The sequence below is a fragment of the Rhinatrema bivittatum genome, chromosome 1 (assembly GCF_901001135.1).
Source record: "Rhinatrema bivittatum chromosome 1, aRhiBiv1.1, whole genome shotgun sequence".
In the NCBI taxonomy this organism is placed as follows: domain Eukaryota; kingdom Metazoa; phylum Chordata; class Amphibia; order Gymnophiona; family Rhinatrematidae; genus Rhinatrema; species Rhinatrema bivittatum.
Genome location: NC_042615.1, coordinates 509,652,544 through 509,671,838, shown reverse-complemented (window position 1 = coordinate 509,671,838; position 19,295 = coordinate 509,652,544). Strand labels below are relative to the sequence as shown.

At 45.5% G+C, this 19,295-nt stretch overlaps 1 protein-coding gene across 7 annotated transcripts in view; it reads right to left on the bottom strand.

Annotated features, from left to right (window-relative positions):
• The window catches only part of MBD1 (methyl-CpG binding domain protein 1), a 322,119-nt gene that overhangs the window by 233,992 nt on the left and 68,832 nt on the right, over positions 1-19,295 (bottom strand). For all 7 annotated transcript variants that reach the window (XM_029611568.1, XM_029611550.1, XM_029611587.1 and 4 more), the window contains exons 5-6: positions 4,695-4,780; positions 4,174-4,214 (exon numbers count right to left, since the gene is read on the bottom strand). In XM_029611568.1, the coding sequence (XP_029467428.1) occupies positions 4,174-4,214; positions 4,695-4,780 (127 nt within the window). The remainder of the gene's footprint in view (positions 1-4,173; positions 4,215-4,694; positions 4,781-19,295) is intronic.

The window sequence follows — 19,295 nt, the reverse complement described above, 5'->3', positions numbered from 1 at the left end:
GGAGTACAATTTAGAGTAAAAGTCTGTGAATGATTGTCGTATGTCCTCCGTTGAAGTAACAACCTGCCCCCTGGCATCCTGTATCTTAGATATAACTGTTTGGGCTTGGGCAACTTGCAACCATCTAGCCAGCAACTTGCCCACCTTATTACCCCCCTCAAAATATTGTTGTTTAAGAAGAGTCAGAGAGTGGCTAATAGCTGAGTCTTCCAACATCCGTATCTGAGCTCGGACTGCCAGAATTTTTTGGTACAGTCTCCCTGATTGAGAACTACTATGTCGTCTGGTTAAGTCGGTGAGTTCCTGAATGAGTAGTGCCCGTTTGGCCTCTCTCTCCTTATTACAATAGGTCGCCCTAGAAATGCAGGAACCCCGAATTACCACCTTAGAGCACTCCCAGACCGTGAGAGGAGACATACCCTCCGTCTGGTTCTCCCGAAAATACTCAAGGAGTTGTTGTGCGGTGGAGGCAGCAAAGGAGGGATCCTTAAACAAACTATCATTGAGTCTCCATGTGCGGAGACCACCCCCAAGATCTCCCAGTGTGCAAACCATCCAGACCGGGGCATGGTCAGACCATGTAATGTTGTCAATGTCTGTTTTCTGTATACGGGGCTGCATATAAGCCGACACAAAAATATAATCAATGCGAGTGTATGTGGAGTGGGGGTTGGAATAGAACGTGTACGAGCGGGAATGCTCATGTCTAGTCCGCCATATATCTACCAACCCCCATTTAGCTAGAGCTTCCAACCAATTTCGCCTTGCAACCGTATGGGATGATATTCCAGAACTGGAATCCTTAATTGGGTCTAATACAAAATTAAAGTCTCCCCCCACAATTACCTCCCCTTCCGCATGTTGTTGCAATAATGTGCACAATCGCTTTATAAATGGCACCTGATGCTGGTTTGGAAAATATACATTAAGGATGGTAAATATCTTTTTATCAATTTTGATCTTATTCAGTATAAATTTAACATGAGGATCCGCAACTACCAGGATCTGCTCATGAACAAATAAGAGGAGTACAGAATACCCACCCCTTCATATTTATGTTCAGGGGTGCAAGCAGCCCACAGAGAGGTAGAAAACCTCAGGAAATTTAACAGCTGCTCATGGGATTTCCTCATATGCGTTTCCTGTATAAAAACGATATCAGCTGCCTGTCTGACTAGTTCTCGTTTAAGCAATTACCTTTTCTGAGGAGAGTTAAGGCCTTTTACATTGATAGATACTAATTTAGTCGCCATCATAATGAAAAAAGGCATTCACCAGAGCCTGCACTGCCCTCCCAAATGTATACAAACCAGGTCTCCCCCCCCCCCCCCCCAAATGTGTCACCGAAGCTATTCTGTGGTTGCCACCCTGCGTCTGCCCCTCTCGCCTGCGAGCGTTAGAACCTATGTGTATGGTCATGAGCACTATACATCCTACTGCATCCCAAGTCGTCATCTGGGACACCAAGTTTGGAGGGCCTGCCGCCATCCAACCAGAGAGAAAAACATAACCCCCCCCCGGTATCCCCGCCTATGAACGATAAATTTATCAGAAAAAACAACCCTCGAACGCTGTTGGCGCATTTCTCATATGTAGAGCAAGTGCTATGCAAAGAGTAGAACCAACTTAACCATATTCAAACAGTCACATTTACTGCAGGCTCCAGACCTGTCTCAAAAGTCCTCACGCAGGAAACCAAAGCTGTGACACTCTTTCCAAAAGGATTTATAGCTAGGAGAGGTCCCGCTCTCCCTCAGTCGGGTTCGGAGGTGCGAGATCTGGTGTCACCAGACTGCCGACGCAGCCGCTTGCCTCCCTTTCCTGCTCTTTGCCATCGTGGCGCCGAATCATGAGATGGCGGATGAGCCGCCATTTTAGAAGAAGTGAACGATATCGGCAGCTGGGCCTTTTGAAAAACTGCTGCTGCCTCCTCCAAGGAGGCGACACGATAGGTAGTGCCCTGGTGCTGGAAAGTCAGTCCAAACGGGTATGTCCATCTATACCTTATATCCCGTTCCCTCAAGGCCTGAGTCACTTCCCTCATATCGTAGCGCTTTTTTAGCGTTATTGGCGCCAAGTCTTGGAAGAGAGAAATGTGGCAATTGTTCCACTGTACGGTCTTCAATTGTCTCGCTTCTTTAAGGACTCTGTCCTTTAAAGGGAAGCTGGTAAAGCAGAGGACTATGTCTCGCGGTGGTTGATCCCTCCGAGGCCCCAACGCCCGATGGGCACGTTCAAAGCTGATTTCAGAGGGTATTTCCGTGCTTCCCGACTGACCTTCTGCTCCCTTGCTGAGGATGTGGTTGCAAATTTGGGCGGCTACCTGACGCGCATCGGCATACTCAGCAGTTTCTGGAACCCCCCGAATCCGCATATTGTTCCGTCTACCAAGATTGTCCAAGTCCTCTATTTTATCGTAGAGCGCCTGTAATTCCACGGAGGTTTTTTCTTGCCTGGTAAGCAAACTATTAATGGCATCGCCGTGGCCGTCGATGCGGGTTTCCGTCTCATCGACCCGATTCCCCAGGGCAGCCAAATCCTCTTTAAGGTCTGCCACCGACGCCATGATGTCTTGCTTGTATTGCTTCATATCAGCCCGTAATTCCATGAACCAACACCGAGCTTCCTCTCTAGAGAGTGCAGTGGTGGCAGGGTCCGGTGCTTTATCCGTGGGGTCTTTCAGCCCGCCCGCCGGCTCCCCTATGCAACTCTGGTCCGCAGCCTCACTCTCGGCGCCATCTTGGCCTGGATCAGGGGAGAGTTTCCCATACGAATACTGCTTGAGATCCGTCGTTTTTCTCTTGCTGGTCATTGCGAAAGTTAGGAGAGACGATCAAGTATGCCTGGTGGTTCTTTTCGCAAAAAATTGTAATAATTAAAGCTTATTTCGAGGGTAGGCAGGCCCGGAGGGGACAGAGCTGAGCCAACGCACGTCCTCTCACATCGGATGCGAACAGCGCCCACCCCCCCAAACTCTATATTTTAACTGAAAAAGTTGGGGGTCGTCTTATACGCCCAGTCGTCTTATACGCAGGAAAATACGGTATATATATATAATTTTTTTTTTTTTTTTAAAGAAGCACTCCTAAAAATCACCAACACCAAAAAAAACAAACAGTATTAAACTCTGAAAAACAGACTAAAACTTCCCCAAAATTAAAACTCTGACCAGACTGTAAGTTTTGCACCTCCACCATCTGCTAGAGACAGAGAAATACTGGTGGACTGTAGGTGGCGCACTCCTATATAAGGCGGAGTTTTGTTTTAAAAACATTTCTGTCTCTATCTGCTGGGGGGGGGGGGGGGGGGGGAGGGGACGGACGACAAAACCCAGCAGTCTGGACTGATCCGGGTATGTACAGGGAAATATTGTTCCTACACAGAGTCACTTGTTGAGATACAGCGTTAACCTTAGAAGAACACTCTGAGATAACTTTGCCCATCATTGAAACAAGGTCCAATGTGACCACCGGGGGTTTCTGAATCAAAAAAGGAACTTCCTCCTTCTGCTCACCCTCGTGGGGATATTCATCAAGCGAGGGGTGTCCAGGCCACCAATGCAGATCTTAAGAGCTCCCTCAGTGTCCACGGCTTGAGAAACCACTTTGGGACTCAGCGCAATGAAATGCTGCAAATCACCCCGTGTTGCCAGTGGTAAACGAGCGTCTCAGGGGCTCAAAGAGGCCGGGGTGAGTTCTCCTCTACACACCTCAGCAGCCGGATCCAGAGTCCCCAAAACAGGAGCTGCCACCAAACATTGCAAAATTGTTTGCTGCCTGGTAGGAGGAAGGGGGTCTGAGGGGGAAGTTCTAACTTTCCCCTTCCGCTTGGGCAGCATTGGAAAGCACGTTTTAGCCGGAGAAAGAAACTAAAAAGAGTAGAGCCAGGCAGAGCAATGTCGATGTTAAGCCATCTTGGCTCCTCCCCCTGCTTAGTTTCATTTTACCTTAATAAAAGCAGCGCTGTTTTTCTGCTCTTTACAAAGAGCACCTTGCTTATTTTTATTTAGCAGGTATTCTGTTATCTAAATGAACTCCACTGTGCCAGAAATTTCTAACAGCAGGTAGAGAAATTTCTACAGCAGGTAGAAATTTCTAACAGCAGGTAGAGAAATTTCTACAGCAGGTAGAGAAAAAAGGACTACTCCCCACCACATCCCCCAAGAGCTCTTACCTTGTAATACCGCTGCTGCTTTGTGAAGGCTCTTCTCTCAGCTAAAAGAAAAAGGTAGCAATTAGTGAAACCACACTCATCAACATGTGACAATATCTGGAGACTTAATAGGGTCAGCAATATCTCAGCCGAGTATTCTTTATAGGCTGCTTAAAAAGGACAACAGCTACAGTAGCATGCCCCACACGTCAACCATTAGCCACTTTCAGGGACACAAAACAAGTAGAGGTCAGCAGATATGGACCATTTGGCCCACCTAGCCCTCACCAGTTGTCCCCAACCTACACTGATGTCTCATTCGCCTTCCTTGCTCTTCCCTCTGCACTAAAAGAGATCTCCCAGTCAGCTGTGCAAATTTGACTGCCCACATTTTCTCAGGAGGCACAGCCTGCCACAAATGCAAAAGCTGCCCATTAAGAACATGATCCAACACAACCACCTACAAACATTCAAAGCACAGAGAATTATAACCCCACCCTATGGTCAATCCTTGCTCCTGCCTCCCTTCCAGCCACACCCACCTCTGCAGTCTGGGCAGTACCACCTCATCGCTTTCTGACGTCCCAGATTGATTCCTGAAAACCATGTACGGCAGCCCTCACAGCACCTGTGATAAGGAGCGAAGGAGAGCACAAGAAGAATTGAGAGCACTCTTGACCCCATTACCTGACTTCCAAAGGATACAAAATCCTCGGTCCAACAGCCACCCTCACTCCAGCAGAGTATATTCACTATAAATGTAACTCACCATTTCATGCCAACCAAACAGTTTTACTTATAAAAATGGTTCATTTGGAAGCTGCCATAATTTATATGTTAATAAAATAAAAAGTATTCAGACATATGACGTATGGAAGTTTAAGAATTCAGAAGAAAGGACATGTGGGAGGGGACATGTGGGAGGGGACAAGCAGGTTTGCTTACCATAAACTGTGTTTTCCGTAGATGGCAGATGAATTAGCCATGCTGTCTGAGTACATCCTCCCTGCCACTAGGTGGCGGAGCTCTCTAAGATCACCAAAGTCTTTCAGTGAGGTGCTCCCTCTTGTATCTTCCCGCATGTGCCTGAGGCTCCTCAGTCTCTGTCAAAGCAAATTAGTATGCCATGTCTGAACTGTCCGGGGAGGCGGGCAGGTTAGCATGGCTAATTCATCTATCTACGGAAAACACCATTTATGGTAAGCAAACCTGCTTTTTTCACGTAGGTAAGCAGCTGAATTAACCATGCTGTCTGTCGTATTGAACTTATTATGAGTAAATTTGTTTCTTTTTTTTTTTGCTCAATACTGTAGAGGCAGACAGTTCTTATGAAGGTGTTTTATCTTTTGAGTATGTGCCTTTCTGTAGAATAGTCCGCCCCATGCGTGCATCATCCGCAGCTTGTTTGTCCAAACAGTAATGGGATGTGAAAGTATGTAGTGATGACCACATGGCTGCCTTACATATGTCTATGAGAGGCACCTCATGGAGGTGGGCAACTAAAGCAGCCATTGCACGGACTTGATGCGCTTTGGGCGTCGCAGATAGTTGTTCCAAACGCTTTTGATAGCAGAATTGTATACAGTTGGATATCCAGGAGGATAATGTTCTTTTTGATACTGGATTGAAGGAGAGGAAGAGTTGTGAGGCTCTGTTGGGAGAATGGGTGCGTTTTTTTAATAGGCAAACGCACGTTTACAATCCAGAGTGTGAAGTTTTCGATCATTGTCACTGGCATGAGGTTTTTGATGGACAGTGGGTAAAGTGATGTGAAAAACCGAAACCACCTTCGGTAGAAAATTGGGGTGTGTACGTAGTGTAACTGTCATGGTAAAATTGTAGATAAGGAGGGTAGTGAACTAAGGCATGTAGTTTACTGACCCGCCTTGCTGATGTGAGGGCAGTCAAGAAGAGTACTTTTCAAGAAAGGTATCGTAAATCACGTGTCCAGTGGTTTGAAAGGCGGTAGCATGAGCTGTTCTAGGACTATGTTGATATCCCATGGCACTGGCGGTTTCCTTGTCAGGGAACGTAAGCGCAAAACTCCTTTCATGAACCTGGATATGAGCAAATGACATGATATGGGTTCTCCATTCAGGGGATTATGGTAAGCTGCTATGGCACTTAAATGTACTCTGAGTGAGGCAGGTGCTAGGCCTTAGTTGTAGAGTAGATGGAGGTAGGCCAGAAGGCATTCTGGTAGGCAGGTGAGTAGATCCATACTTGCAGTTGAGCACCAGGAAGCGTAACATGACCACTTTCATTGGTAGTTGAGTCTAGTCAATGGTTTTCTGGAGGAGACTAGTATGTCCTGAAGGGGAGGAGCGATGTTCAAGTTTTGGAAAATGAGCCTTTCAATCTCCAAGCCGTCAGTGCAGTGATGAATGAAGTGGATGAAGTAGTGATCCGTTCTCCTGGGTAAGTAGCTGAGGTCTGTTACCTAGGAAAACTGGATTGTGTATTGACAGCTATCAGGTAACTGTACCAATGGTTGTCTCGGCCATGCTGGCACGATCAGAACCAAATCTGCCTCGTCCTCAATGCACCTTTGGACTATGCGAGAGATGAGTGGTATCGGAGGGAACACGTACAGAAGACCCCCGAGGCAAGTTTATGAGGAACGTGTCCTGAGCTAGTCTGTGTGGGCTTGGATAAACTGAGCAAAACTTCCTTACTTTCTTGTTGCGCTCTGTCACGAAAAGGTCGATGCAGGGAAGACCCAAGTGGAGAAAATGTGATGTGCTACCTCCTGATGTAGTTCCCATTCGTGGGGGTGAAATATTCTGCTCAGTTTGTCTGTTCTGGAATTGCTGATTCCAGGTAAGTAAGTTGCGTGTAGGGAGATAGATCTGTTGTGAGCCCAATCCAGGATCTGGATTGTTTCCCTGCAGAGGTTCTAAGAACCTGACCCTCCTTCCTTGTTTATGTAAAACATTGTCACTTGGTTGTCTGTGTGAATCATCACAGTTTTCCCTTGCAGGGGTTCTTCGAAGGCTCAAAGGGCGTTCCATACAGCTCGAAGTTCCAGAAGGTTTATGTGTTCATTGCGTTCCATCGTGGACCATAGTCCCTGAGTTTGAAGGTTGTCTAGGTGAACTCCCCATCCCTTGGGAGAGGCATCTGTGGTGAGTATTATTTGATGTCGAGGGGGTCATAGAGGTGATCCCATCATTAATGTTGATGGGAGTAGCCACCATTGCAGGTCTTTTTTCATGCTGATGGTCAGAGTGATGAGAGTCGACAGTGGATGAAGGAATTGAGTCCATTGATCCTTCAGACCTCATTGTAAATGACACATGTGGGACAACACAGACAGATGCTGCCATGTGTCCTAGAATAGTCAAGATTTGGTGGGCCAGAACAGTTGTACTATGTAGTAGGACTGAAGACAGTGTGGAGAGAGCTAGTGCTTGCGGGCTTGGTAGGAATGCCTTGTCTTGAATGGTGTCGATATAGGCCCCCGATGAACTGTAAGGTTTGTGTTGGCTATAGATTTGACTTCTCGTAGTTGATTAGTAGACCTAGATCGTCTAGACAAGAAATCATGTGAAGTAGATTGTCCCGTAGGAGAGGCTGGTTGGGTGCTACTAGAAGCCAATCATTCACATAAGGAAATATCTGAACCCCCTGTTGACTGAGATGTGCCACCGCTACTTCTAGACATTTGGTGAAGACTATGGGGGCAGAGGAGAGGCCAAATGGAAGAACTTTGTACTGGAAGTGTTTGTCGTCCATCTGGAAACAGATGTAACACCAGGAGTTGGGAAGCACTGGTATGTGGGCATATGCGTCCTTCAAGTCCAGTGAACACATCCAATCGTTGGGTCGAAGGAAGGGAAGAATGGACTTGAGAGGTCATTTTGAATTTCTCTTTGTGAAGGTACTTGTTGAGTGAGTGCAGGTCCAAGATTGGACTTAGTCCTCCTGACTTCTTGGGAATAAGGAAGTATTGTGAATAGAACCCTTGATGAAGTTGTGGAGAAGTTAATTCCCGAATGCACTTTTGTTGGAGGAGTATTTTGATTTCCCGAAGGAGAGGTCCTCGATATGCAATCTGGTGTTTGAGGAACTAAGTGTGGGAGGATCGGAAGGGATTTGAAATTGAGGGGGTAACCCTCCTTTATTATAGTCAGGACCCATTGGTTGGATATAGTAGTGTTCTCGGCTGGGAGGAACCTGGACAACCTGTCCTCTACCAAAAATGTCTGAGCTGGTGGCGAGTACTTCTAAAAACCTTGCTGGGTCTTTGAGGGTTGAGGATCAGTTTGTTGATGGAACTGGCGAGGGGCTCTGGGGAGCTGTCGTGGTCCTTGCTGCTGGTAAGGCTGCTGTCTGGTAGGTTGATAGGGTGGAGGCCTGTAAAAAGAGTAAGGCCTGTATGTTTTGGGATAGCTGGTTTTCCTGTAAGAAGAATACGGTCGCCTAGATGATGAAGGCTGGTGAGGAGAGGTCAGTGTAGTACTGTCGTCTTTTGTTCCTTAAGCTTTGTTAGCGTTTCGGTGAACTTATCTCCAAACAAATTGTCAGGACGGCATGGATGATTGGCTAATTTGTCATGGACGTCGTCCCTAATGGCACTGGATCTGAGCCATGCGAGCCTCCTCGCCGCTATAGCGTTCGCAGAAGTTTGAGGAAATCTCAAACTCCTCATAAACTGAGCAAAGGAGGTGTCTGAGATCTTCTTCCATATTATGATATTCTGCAGGCAAGTTGGTCTCTGAGGATCCCTGTTGTAAATGAGGCTTTAAAGCCTGTAGATTTTCAAACAGATATTGTGCTATGAAAAATTGATGATTTTGGATCTTAGCATTTAGCATGCTGGATTGAAACACTTTCTTTGCGAAGTCATCCAGAGATCTTGCATCTCAAGCTGGTGGTGGTGATGGTATGTTCGAGTGTAGTTGTGACTTCCCTGCTTTCTGCATCGCAGATTCAGCTACTACAGAAGTATGTGGGAGTTGAACTGCTGAGTAAAAGGGGGAGTCCCTCATGCGGTATTTGAGCTCTACTTTCCTCGATGTCAATGGAGTAGAGGGAGGAGTATCCCATTTCTTTTCCATCATTGCATTTAGCACCAAATGTTGTGGAAGTGCTATGGGCTCAATGGGACTGTCAAAACTTTTTAGGATCCCTAACATTTCTTGACGGGGATCTGGTATTTTCCTCGTTTCCATATTTAGCATTAAGCCTACTTTTTCCAAGAACTGGGAATAGGTAAGGTCTTCTGGTGGAGAGGCAGGTTCAGGCGGGACCTCAGCTTTTGATGAGTCTGCTGAGGAAGATGTGTCTAGGAGATCTTCCACTGGCGATGAAGGCCTTTGTGGTTGGTCCTTTGGAGCTGGACCCAGGATACAGGGTTCTTCTGGAACCACTGGTATTATGGGTGGACTATGTAGTGGTGGCTGATATGTCTGCTCCACTGATTGTAAGAATTGTGATATTGTGGTTATTTGGGAAATAGCTTGTGAAGCTAATCCTGAAGTAGAAGGAGTGGGCATCAGGGCTTCTACAGGTAGTAGGGCAGCCAGTAATATATCAGTGTTTGGGCCCCTGGGACGTGTTACAATTGCTGGAGGTTGGACGACTTTCTGAATAAGAGGGTCTTGGAGACCAGAATCAGTACGGCATAGAAAGCCCCGAAAGCACTTCTGATGAAGAAGACGTGCTGCCAGAGAACCGGAGAGAACCGGAGGGACGTACTGCCAGAGAACTGGAGAGAACCGGAGAGATATCGTGGTCAGAATCTACTACTAGTAGAGGTGACTTCTCTAGGTCTTTTATGACCTGTTGCATGCTTTTTAGGCTTTGGCTGCATCAGTAGAGTTGGCAGCATCAGGGTAATATATCTGCACTGATGGCGAATCGGCAGGATGTGATTGCAACTATTTTCTCTTTGCTTCGGTACACCGATGCATCGGTGCGCCGTCTCTCCGGAGGTGAGTCAATGCTTCGTATGAGAGCTAGAACAATGGCCGTCGGTGCTTCGGTGGCGTCTACACAGCATGCGGCCACGGTGTTAAAGACACATCCCCCCGCGCCCTGCGTCGATTTTTGACGGGCATCAGCGGTGGGTGTTTTAACCCTGGGGGGTCTACAGAAGAAGCCAATTGATGAGAGGGGAACTTCTTCCTTCTCTTTGGGCCTGGAGAGGATCTTGTTGAGGCCTCAGAAGGGGCATAAGTACCCGATGGTCCTGCTTTTAACTGTTGAATCTGGGCAGCTCGCTGGCGCTGCACTCTTGGGGACATACGGCCGCAGTCCCCACAGTTTGCCTGGTCATGGTCAGGACCGAGGCAGAGATAACAAGATTTGTGGCCATCAGTGACCTACATAATCTGGTTGAGGCATCCTGGCTGGTATAAGCCCTTTTCTGTGGTTTTTGATGGGGGGGGGGGGGGGGGGGTTTACCTCACAACTAAGAATTCTCTCGGGAAAGGAGAGCTCCACGTGTGTTCAGTTGCGCAGAAAAAAACAGACTGAGGAGCCTCAGGCAAACGCAGGAAGATACAAGAGGGAGCACCTCACTGAAAGACTTTGGTGATCTTAGAGAGCTCCGCCACCTAGTGGCATGGAGGACGTACCCAGACAGCATGGCTAATTCAGCTGCTTATCTATGTGAAAATATTTATTGTAATTTATAGCCTCTCTCATCCACATGGTTGCGCAGAGTAACTATCAATGTTAAGATTCAAAACTACAAATACAAATTATATAAAATCCATATTAAATCATATAAAGAAAACAAAACAAATAAAGCTTTTCAAAAATCATCACCAAAACACAAAAAAAAAAAAAGATAACAGAAAAAGACAATACAGCCTATCTAATCTGCCAATCTCAGGTAAACCCAGCATAATCATAGGTGGCAAAACAGGAGTTTTATTTGCATTGTGATTCTTTGTTTTGTCTGGATGGTGCGTTTTTCAGAGCGCTCATTTCTCTTAAACTAGCCTGCAGGTAATGCTCTGACCTTTACACTGGAGTTCAAATTAAGGCTTGGAATACCTGCTTGACTCAAAGTGAGGCTCATTTCCCAGTAGTCTCAGGGAGTTGTAATATTGTAACATCCTGCAAGTGTCATTGGTCAGAAAGCTATCACTCTATGCCTATTGTTCAGACACAGCCCACAGAGAACTAGCCCTAAAGTTGCCAGAATGTTCCAGTCTTGACTGGATGTGCAGAGAAACCAGATTTGAGCCACAAAGCAAGTAACTTAGCCATATATAAAACCTATCCAGCTAGGTAGCAGCAAAACCAGGGATATTCAGCAGCATAACTCATATTAGCTAGCCGGATAGATTTTATGCAGCTAATTTACTTAGCCATTTTCTATGGAATATCTACCTCAGTAAAGCTTGTCTAGTTGTACTAACCGTATGAATCCTTATTTTACTTATTGGTTGATTGCAAATTACATTTTTTCTGTTCACCATTCTTACTATTTACTAATCAATAGATACGTTTGATCTGTCCCTGTGACCGACTGACAATCCCAGTATTTTAAAATTTTGTCCAGAGTGCATTTCTAGAAACTATATGGCCTTCTGGTTGTGTGGGGTCTGTCAGTAGAAATCCCCAAAGAACAGTATGCAGACAGGGTACTTGCCTATAGATAAGTGGGAACCCAGTTGGCTGGTGGGAGGTTGCCAGTGTAGGGGCACATGGACAGAGGGACCTGAGCAATGCCTGGCAGGACCCTACAAGTGTCCACAGAGTTAAAACTGAGTAGGTATTAGGGGTAATGCTAAAGGGTTAAATGATACATACCATAAAGAGAATATAAATATATTTTTAAATGTATTTTGAAAAAAGCTTTTAGAAGCAGAAATAAAATACATATACAAAGAACAGTAGAACTATTCATTGTCTTCAGAACACTCCTGGAAAAGTAACCAAGATTAAAAGACCACAATTGGGGGGGGGGACAACGACAGGTTTTTACCAGTTTCCTAAACAAATCATTTTCAGAGCCAAAACTCCCCGGGCAGGAAGCTCCACAATTCTGGGCCTGCACAAAGAGAAACTGAATCTTACCTGTTAATTTCTTTTCTTTGAATCCTGCTAAAACCAATCCAAACATGCAAATGTACACTTACCACTAGCAGAAGTAGACAGAGGACACACCTTTTTCAGTGATATCCCTAAAGATGGCACAGATTAAGCATTTTATTTGATTTATATTCCGCTTTCTGGTACTTCAAAGTGGATTATATTCAGGTATTGTAGTTAATTCCCTATCCCCAAAGGGCTCACAATCTAAGTTTGTACCTAAGGCAAAGGAGGGTAATATCTCACTTGCCAAATTCTTTTGTCAAAGCAACATAGTAAGGTTTGAGGTTGATTGCAGGGGGGGGGGGGTTGCTTTCACTAAAACAGAACTTCTAATAATTCCCCTATGGAAAGGGCAGAAAGGAACATTAGTAGGTATATAACAGACCAGAAGACAGCGCAATCTTGATTCTCTATGAAAGACCATTTATATTCTGCATCTCCAAGGAAGGTGATTAAAAGGATAAGAAAACACACAGACAGCTGTGTTCCTGGGAATGCTCTGGACTGGTCTAGCAGGATTCGAGCAAAGGAAATTAATAGGTAAGATTAAAATTTCTCTTTCCTTATCCTGCTAGATCAGTCCAGATGTGTGAGAATTACCCAAGCCCCTTCTAACTCAGAGGGGGTGGCTGGTGGGGAACAGGGCTGCTCCAAAATACACATGTACACCATAAGAACATAAGAAAATGCCATACTGGGTCAGACCAAGGGTCCATCAAGCCCAGCATCCTGTTTCCAACAGTGGCCAATCCAGGCCATAAGAACCTGGCAAGTACCCAAAAACTAAGTCTATTCCATGTAACCATTGCTAATGGCAGTGGCTATTCTCTAAGTGAACTTAATAGCAGGTAATGGACTTCTCCTCCAAGAACTTATCCAATCCTTTTTTAAACACAGCTATACTAACTGCACGAACCACATTCTCTGGCAACAAATTCCAGAGTTTAATTGTGCGTTGAGTACAAAAGAACTTTCTCCGATTAGTTTTAAATGTGCCCCATGCTAACTTCATGGAGTGCCCCCTAGTCTTTCTACTATCCGAAAGAGTAAATAACTGATTCACATCTACCCGTTCTAGACCTCTCATGATTTTAAACACCTCTATCATATCCCCCCTCAGTCGTCTCTTCTCCAAGCTGAAAAGTCCTAACCTCTTTAGTCTTTCCTCATAGGGGAGTTGTTCCATTCCCCTTATTTTGGTAGCCCTTCTCTGTACCTTCTCCATCGCAATTATATCTTTTTTGAGATGCGGCGACCAGAATTGTACACAGTATTCAAGGTGCGGTCTCACCATGGAGCGATACAGAGGCATTATGACATTTTCTAATATTTAGTAAATGAATATAAGGACAACCAGGTAGCTGCCTTACAAATCTCCTCTGGAGCAACTGCAGAAGATTCTGCCCACGAAGAAACCTGAGCCCTCATGGAATGAGCACCAATGCCTGGTGGTCCTACAGTAAATGCACCAATGCTATTATCATTGATCCAGCTGGTTAGAGATGCTTTAAAAACCATCTTCTCCCTTACAAGGTCATCATACAACACAATAACTTGTCTTTTCTGGAATGGGTTAGTCATCTCAGATACTTGAGAACGCAACAGATATCCCATAACAGACTACCATGCCTTTCCATGATTTTGGCTCCCCTAAAAGACTGGAAGAAAGATAGTCCAATTCAAATGAAAAATTGACAAAACCTTTGGTAAAAAGGATAGGACTGGATGATAGGGGATAGGAAATACCAGGAAAGAAACCCTACCAGATAAGACCTGTAATTCAAATACATCCAAAGAGCAGATAGTCACCAGAAAAACAGTATTAAAATAAAGGGCCTTCACAGATGCCTTTTTCACTGGATAAACGTGATATCTCACCAGGGCATTAAGGACCAGTCTGAGGTCCTATTGAGGAACCAAAGCCTTAAAAAAGGAGGGCAAATATGCTCAAATTCCAGAGGAAGAGACAGTTACTCTGGATACGCAGCCATTGAGTTTGCCCTAACATGACCTCTCTAGCCACAACCTGATCTTTCAAGTAATGTCCACCCGCCAGGAGGGAAAAGCAGATCCTTATAAAAACTCTCAAGGTGCCATACCTAAACATATGCCAAGGAAGTCAAGCTCTTTCAAGCCTTTAGCATAATCATACTGACTAAGGAATAATATCCTTTCCTGCGCAAGTGAGCCCTCTCAAGGGTCAGGGCATAGACAAAATGGATCCTCTATCAACAACGGAACTTGTAGTAAAAGGTTATGCATGCTGGGCAGACAAAAAGGGTTCCCAGCCAACAGTCTCATTAGATCTGCACACCACAGCCTTCTTGGCCAATATGGGGCTACCAGATTGACTGTGGAGATTTTCTATCCTTCTCAACTTTGTGCCTATCAGAGACCAAGGCAGAAATACACAGAGGAGCTTGTTGCTTTGCCAAGGAAGAATCATAAGAACATAAGAAATTGCCATACTGGGTCAGACCAAGGGTCCATCAAGCCCAGCATCCCGTTCCCAACAGTGGCCAAACCAAGCTACAAGTACCTGGCAAGTATCCAAGCACTAAGTAGATCCCATGCTACTGATGCCAGTATTAGCACAGGCAATTCCCTAAGTCAACTTGATTAATAGTAGTTAATAACTTCGCCTCCAAGAACTTATCCAAATCTTTTTTAAACCCAGCTACACTAACCACATCCTCTGGCAACAAATTCCAGAGCTTAACTGTGTGTTGAGTGAAAAAGAATTTTCTCCGCTTAGTTTTAAATGTGCTAACTTTAATCCCACAGAACCCCCATTCCTTCCCATGACTGAAGAATCTGTTGGCCTTGCAGTTTCTGCAGGCTATCATCAGATCCATAAGGAAGATATACTATCAGTGTAAAGTTCTCCTTGTTGAGATCCCACTCATCGGGATACAAAATGTTTCTGAGAAAGTCAACCCGAACTTTCTCCACTCCTGCAATCAATGTGAGCCATGGAGAGGTACAATAAATTCTGCTCTGCTCACTGGAATAAAAGACTTGCCTCCTGTACTAGCAAGGGCTCAGCGAGTTCCTCCTTACTCGTTCATTGAGCTAGAGCATCTAAAATGCCATTCCATTCACTAAGGGAAGTAACCCTATCAGAACCAATCTGATAGCTCTGGTATCTGTGTTTATCGAACAAACATCTCCTCCTTGGATCCAGAGCCCCTGAGCCACATGACTGCAACAATGAGCTCCTCAGCCCAATAAACACATGGCTAAGGTTACCATAATCCAGCTGGAAGGTTCTAAAATCCATTCCCTTCAACAGATTCATAAGAGTCACCTACCAATCCAGGCTTTCCCTTATCATGAGTGGAACAGGCAGACATCTCATAGCCCAGTGATCTAGGGGATGAACGACTCAATATGGATGCCTTACAGAGGATGCATGTGAGCTCTGGCCTATGAAATCAAGTCCAAAGTGGCTACCATAAAACCCAAAAGTTGGATGTAATCCCAAACTCTAGGTTCCCCTCGAGACATATACTCACACCTGCAAAACAAGCTGGGCTCCCAGCTAATCCAAGGACTGGGAAGGATTCAATCTGCTTTTTGCATAAATTTACCACCCAGCCCAATCCAGGACTACTGTGGACACAGACTGGATCTCCTGAAACATTTTGGCTCTGATAAGCCAATCATCCAGAAACAGATGTACCATGACACCTTACCTGTGGAGGGGCTTCTGCAACTACCAGCATCACCTTGGAAAAAGTCCTTGGTGCCACAGTGAACCCAAAAAGGAGAGCCCTGAACTTGCAAGTGGTGATACTCTTGGATGGGAATATGAAAATAGCCTTTGGCCAAGTCCAAGAATAAAACCAAAAAACTTCCCTTTACTCACCACTACTATGATGGAATGAACAGTTTCTATTCTGAAGCAGTGAATGCAGAGGGCTTGTTAATACATGTCCAGGATAGGTAGAATAGTAACTACTTTGTAGTTCCAAAGAAGGATGGTAAAGCAGCATATCTTCCCTGGCACTCAAACCAAACCAGGAACATGGCTTCCAAGCACTGAAATATTTACAGAGAAGCTCTTACTGCTTCCCGCTTGGAGACGTAAATGCAAGGGGGAAACCATAAAGGCATCAGAACCGCAAGTAACAAACTCTAGAGAATACCCATTCTGCACTAGGTCTAGGATCTAGTGCTCCGATGTGATATGGGTCCACTCCCTGTAAAATTGCTAAAGGCAACTGCCTACTGGAATTACCTTGGAAGGGACCCATTAAACTTCACTGGGTTCATTAATAAACTCCTGTTGTCCCAGCAGAGATAATCATTTGTTTCTTAGCCCCACAAAAGGACCAATTGTTGCCTTGCAATTGATTTCCCCTAATTTGGAGACTGCCTCATTGGCCTAAATCTCCTGGATTCCCTAAAACAACTATGAACTCTACTGGTTTGAAACCCAAAACAAATTCTATCCTCAGGAAGCCTCTGGGGCTTAAATTCTCTAGGTCCTTGACCAACTTCTCCGAACAGTAACTTCATGTTGAAGGGAAGTTTTATTATGGTGAGTCTTAGTCATGGCATCAGTTGAACAATTATGCAACCATAATAACCTTCAAGCCACAATCACCAAGGCCACTATCTGAGAGAAGACCCTAACAAGGTCATATATGGCATCTGCTAAAAATTAAACCCCAATTAAACCCCAATTCTAACGAGCTACCTAGGGGCACTCAGAAAGCTGCTAAATCCAATGAACCATGGTTGGAGCTATATACCTTCCCACCCTCCCATACAGAGGACTGCATTGTCAACACTACAGAAGAGAAAGCTTGTTTTAAGACTGCTTCAATCTTCCTATCCTGCAGATGCTTAAGAGCCATACCTTCTACCAGAAAAGTAGTCTTGTGAATTGCAGCCAATATCAGGGCATCCATACAAGGACTCGGAAGAGAATTTGCCTCGTCTTCTGCAGGCAAAGGATATAGCTTGTTCATGACCATACCGTCCTTAAGCGCCTCCTCCCCCCCCCCCCCCCCCCCCCCCCCCCCCCTTTAAGGGAATTCCCATTCTGACACAACCTACACCTCGACTCCTTATGAATAGGAAAAGCCTTCAGAGGATCACATCTTCTCCACAGACTCTTCCACTTATGGACGCAGGACCCACGTTGTCAAAAGCCTCTCGGCTCAAAAATCTTAAAAAGGCCCCCTTGGCTAAAAGACTGGCACCAAACAACGCAGTGTCGCAGGAAAAAGAGAAAGGAGCATTAGAGGCCAAAAACTAAGGAGCACTGTACACCTAGACCACCTGGTGAAGTCACTTCGACCAGCCGAAGTAAGGCGACTCAACTACCAAAGGAGCCTCGTCATCAAGCTACAATGGCTCACGACACACTGTTATACCAGATGGTGCAGGGAAAGCAGAGTTGCTTACCTGTAACAGGTGTTCTCCGAGAACAGGAGGATGTTAGTCCTCACACATGGGTGACATCATCAGATGGAGCCCAGCACAGAAAACTTGTCAAAATTTCCAGAACTGACATGGCATACTGAGCATGTCCAGCATGCCCTATATCATGCATCCATATGGGGTCCCCTCTTCAGTCATAACATAGAAACAGATTTAAAATAAAAAACATAGGAGAAACCCAATTCCGCGGGGTTGCGGGTGGGTTTCATGAGGATTAACATCCTACTATCCTCGGAGAACACCTGTTACAGGTAAGCAACTCCGCATTCTCAGAGGACAAGCAGGATAGTAGTATTCACACATGGGTAAATAGATAAATAAATAGACAGTGCTGTTGGTAACAGAGGGGGAGACAGCCTGAACCAAAACAAAGGGCCCAAGGCAGGGAAAATTGGGTTCTACACCTCAAAGAGATTTCAAAGGACAGATTGGCTGAACCTACTGTCATGTTGGCCATCCCTATCCAGACAATAGTGAGATGCAAATGTATGGAGACAACTCCACTGGCAGCCTTGCAGATTTCCACGAGAACTGCTCACAAATGGGCCACTGACATTGCTATGGCTCTGACAGATTGAGCTTTGACATGACCCTCAAGATGCAGTCTTGCCTGGGAATAACAGAATGAGATGCAATCTGCTACCCAATTGGATAGTGTCTGTTTGGCAACAGCAGCTCCCAACCTATTGCTATCAAAAGAAATAAAAAATTGGGTGGACCGTCTATGGGTTTCTGTCCACTCCAGATAGAAGGCTAAGGCTTGCTTGCAGTCCAAACTGTGAGGTGCTCGTTTGGCTTGGTGCGAATGGGGTCTGGGAAAAAAAAGCTGGCAGGACAATAGACTGGTTAAGATGGAAGTTCGTCACCATCTTAGGCAGGATCTAGGGGCGTGAGCAAGCCCACCCTGTCAAGTTAAAACTTAGTATAGGTGGATAAGTCCCTAAAGCCTGGAGCTCCCTGATGCTGCTTGTTGAAGTGACGCCATCAAAAATATAATCTTCCAGGTCAGGCACTTCAGATCACAGGTACACAGCAGCTCAAAAGGAGCTTTCGTCAGCTAAGCTAGTACCATGTAGAGGTCCCAAGACACAGGAGGCCTTAGGGGAGGCTTCAACTGAAGCAGGCCCCACATGAAAGACAACTATAGGCTACACAGAGATTGGCGCACCTTCCACACCCTGGTAGTATGCGCCAATTATATTCATGTGAACCCTAACTGAATTGGTCCTTAAGCTAGTTTGAGAGGTGTAGACAGTAGTTAAGCAGTTTTTGAGGGGCAGGAGAATGATCTAGGGCCTTCTGCTCACACCACACGGAAAACCTCTTCCACTTCAGTCCAAAGGACTTTCTTGTGGAAGACTTTCTAGAAGCCACTAGGACCAGAGACACATCCTCAGAAAGATCAAGTGCATGCAGGATTAACCTCTCAATATCAAGCTGTGAGAGAGAGAGACGGGGCCTGGAAGTTGGAATGCTGCAGCCTACCTGATCTTAAGTGATGAGATCTGCAGAAGTCCCTAGACTGATTGGTTTCTGGATGGACAGCTCTCGTAGGAGCAGAAACCAGACTTGTCTCAGCCAATGAGGGGCTATGAAGATCATAGTTCCTCTATCCTCGTGAAGCTTCAAGAGAGTCTTTG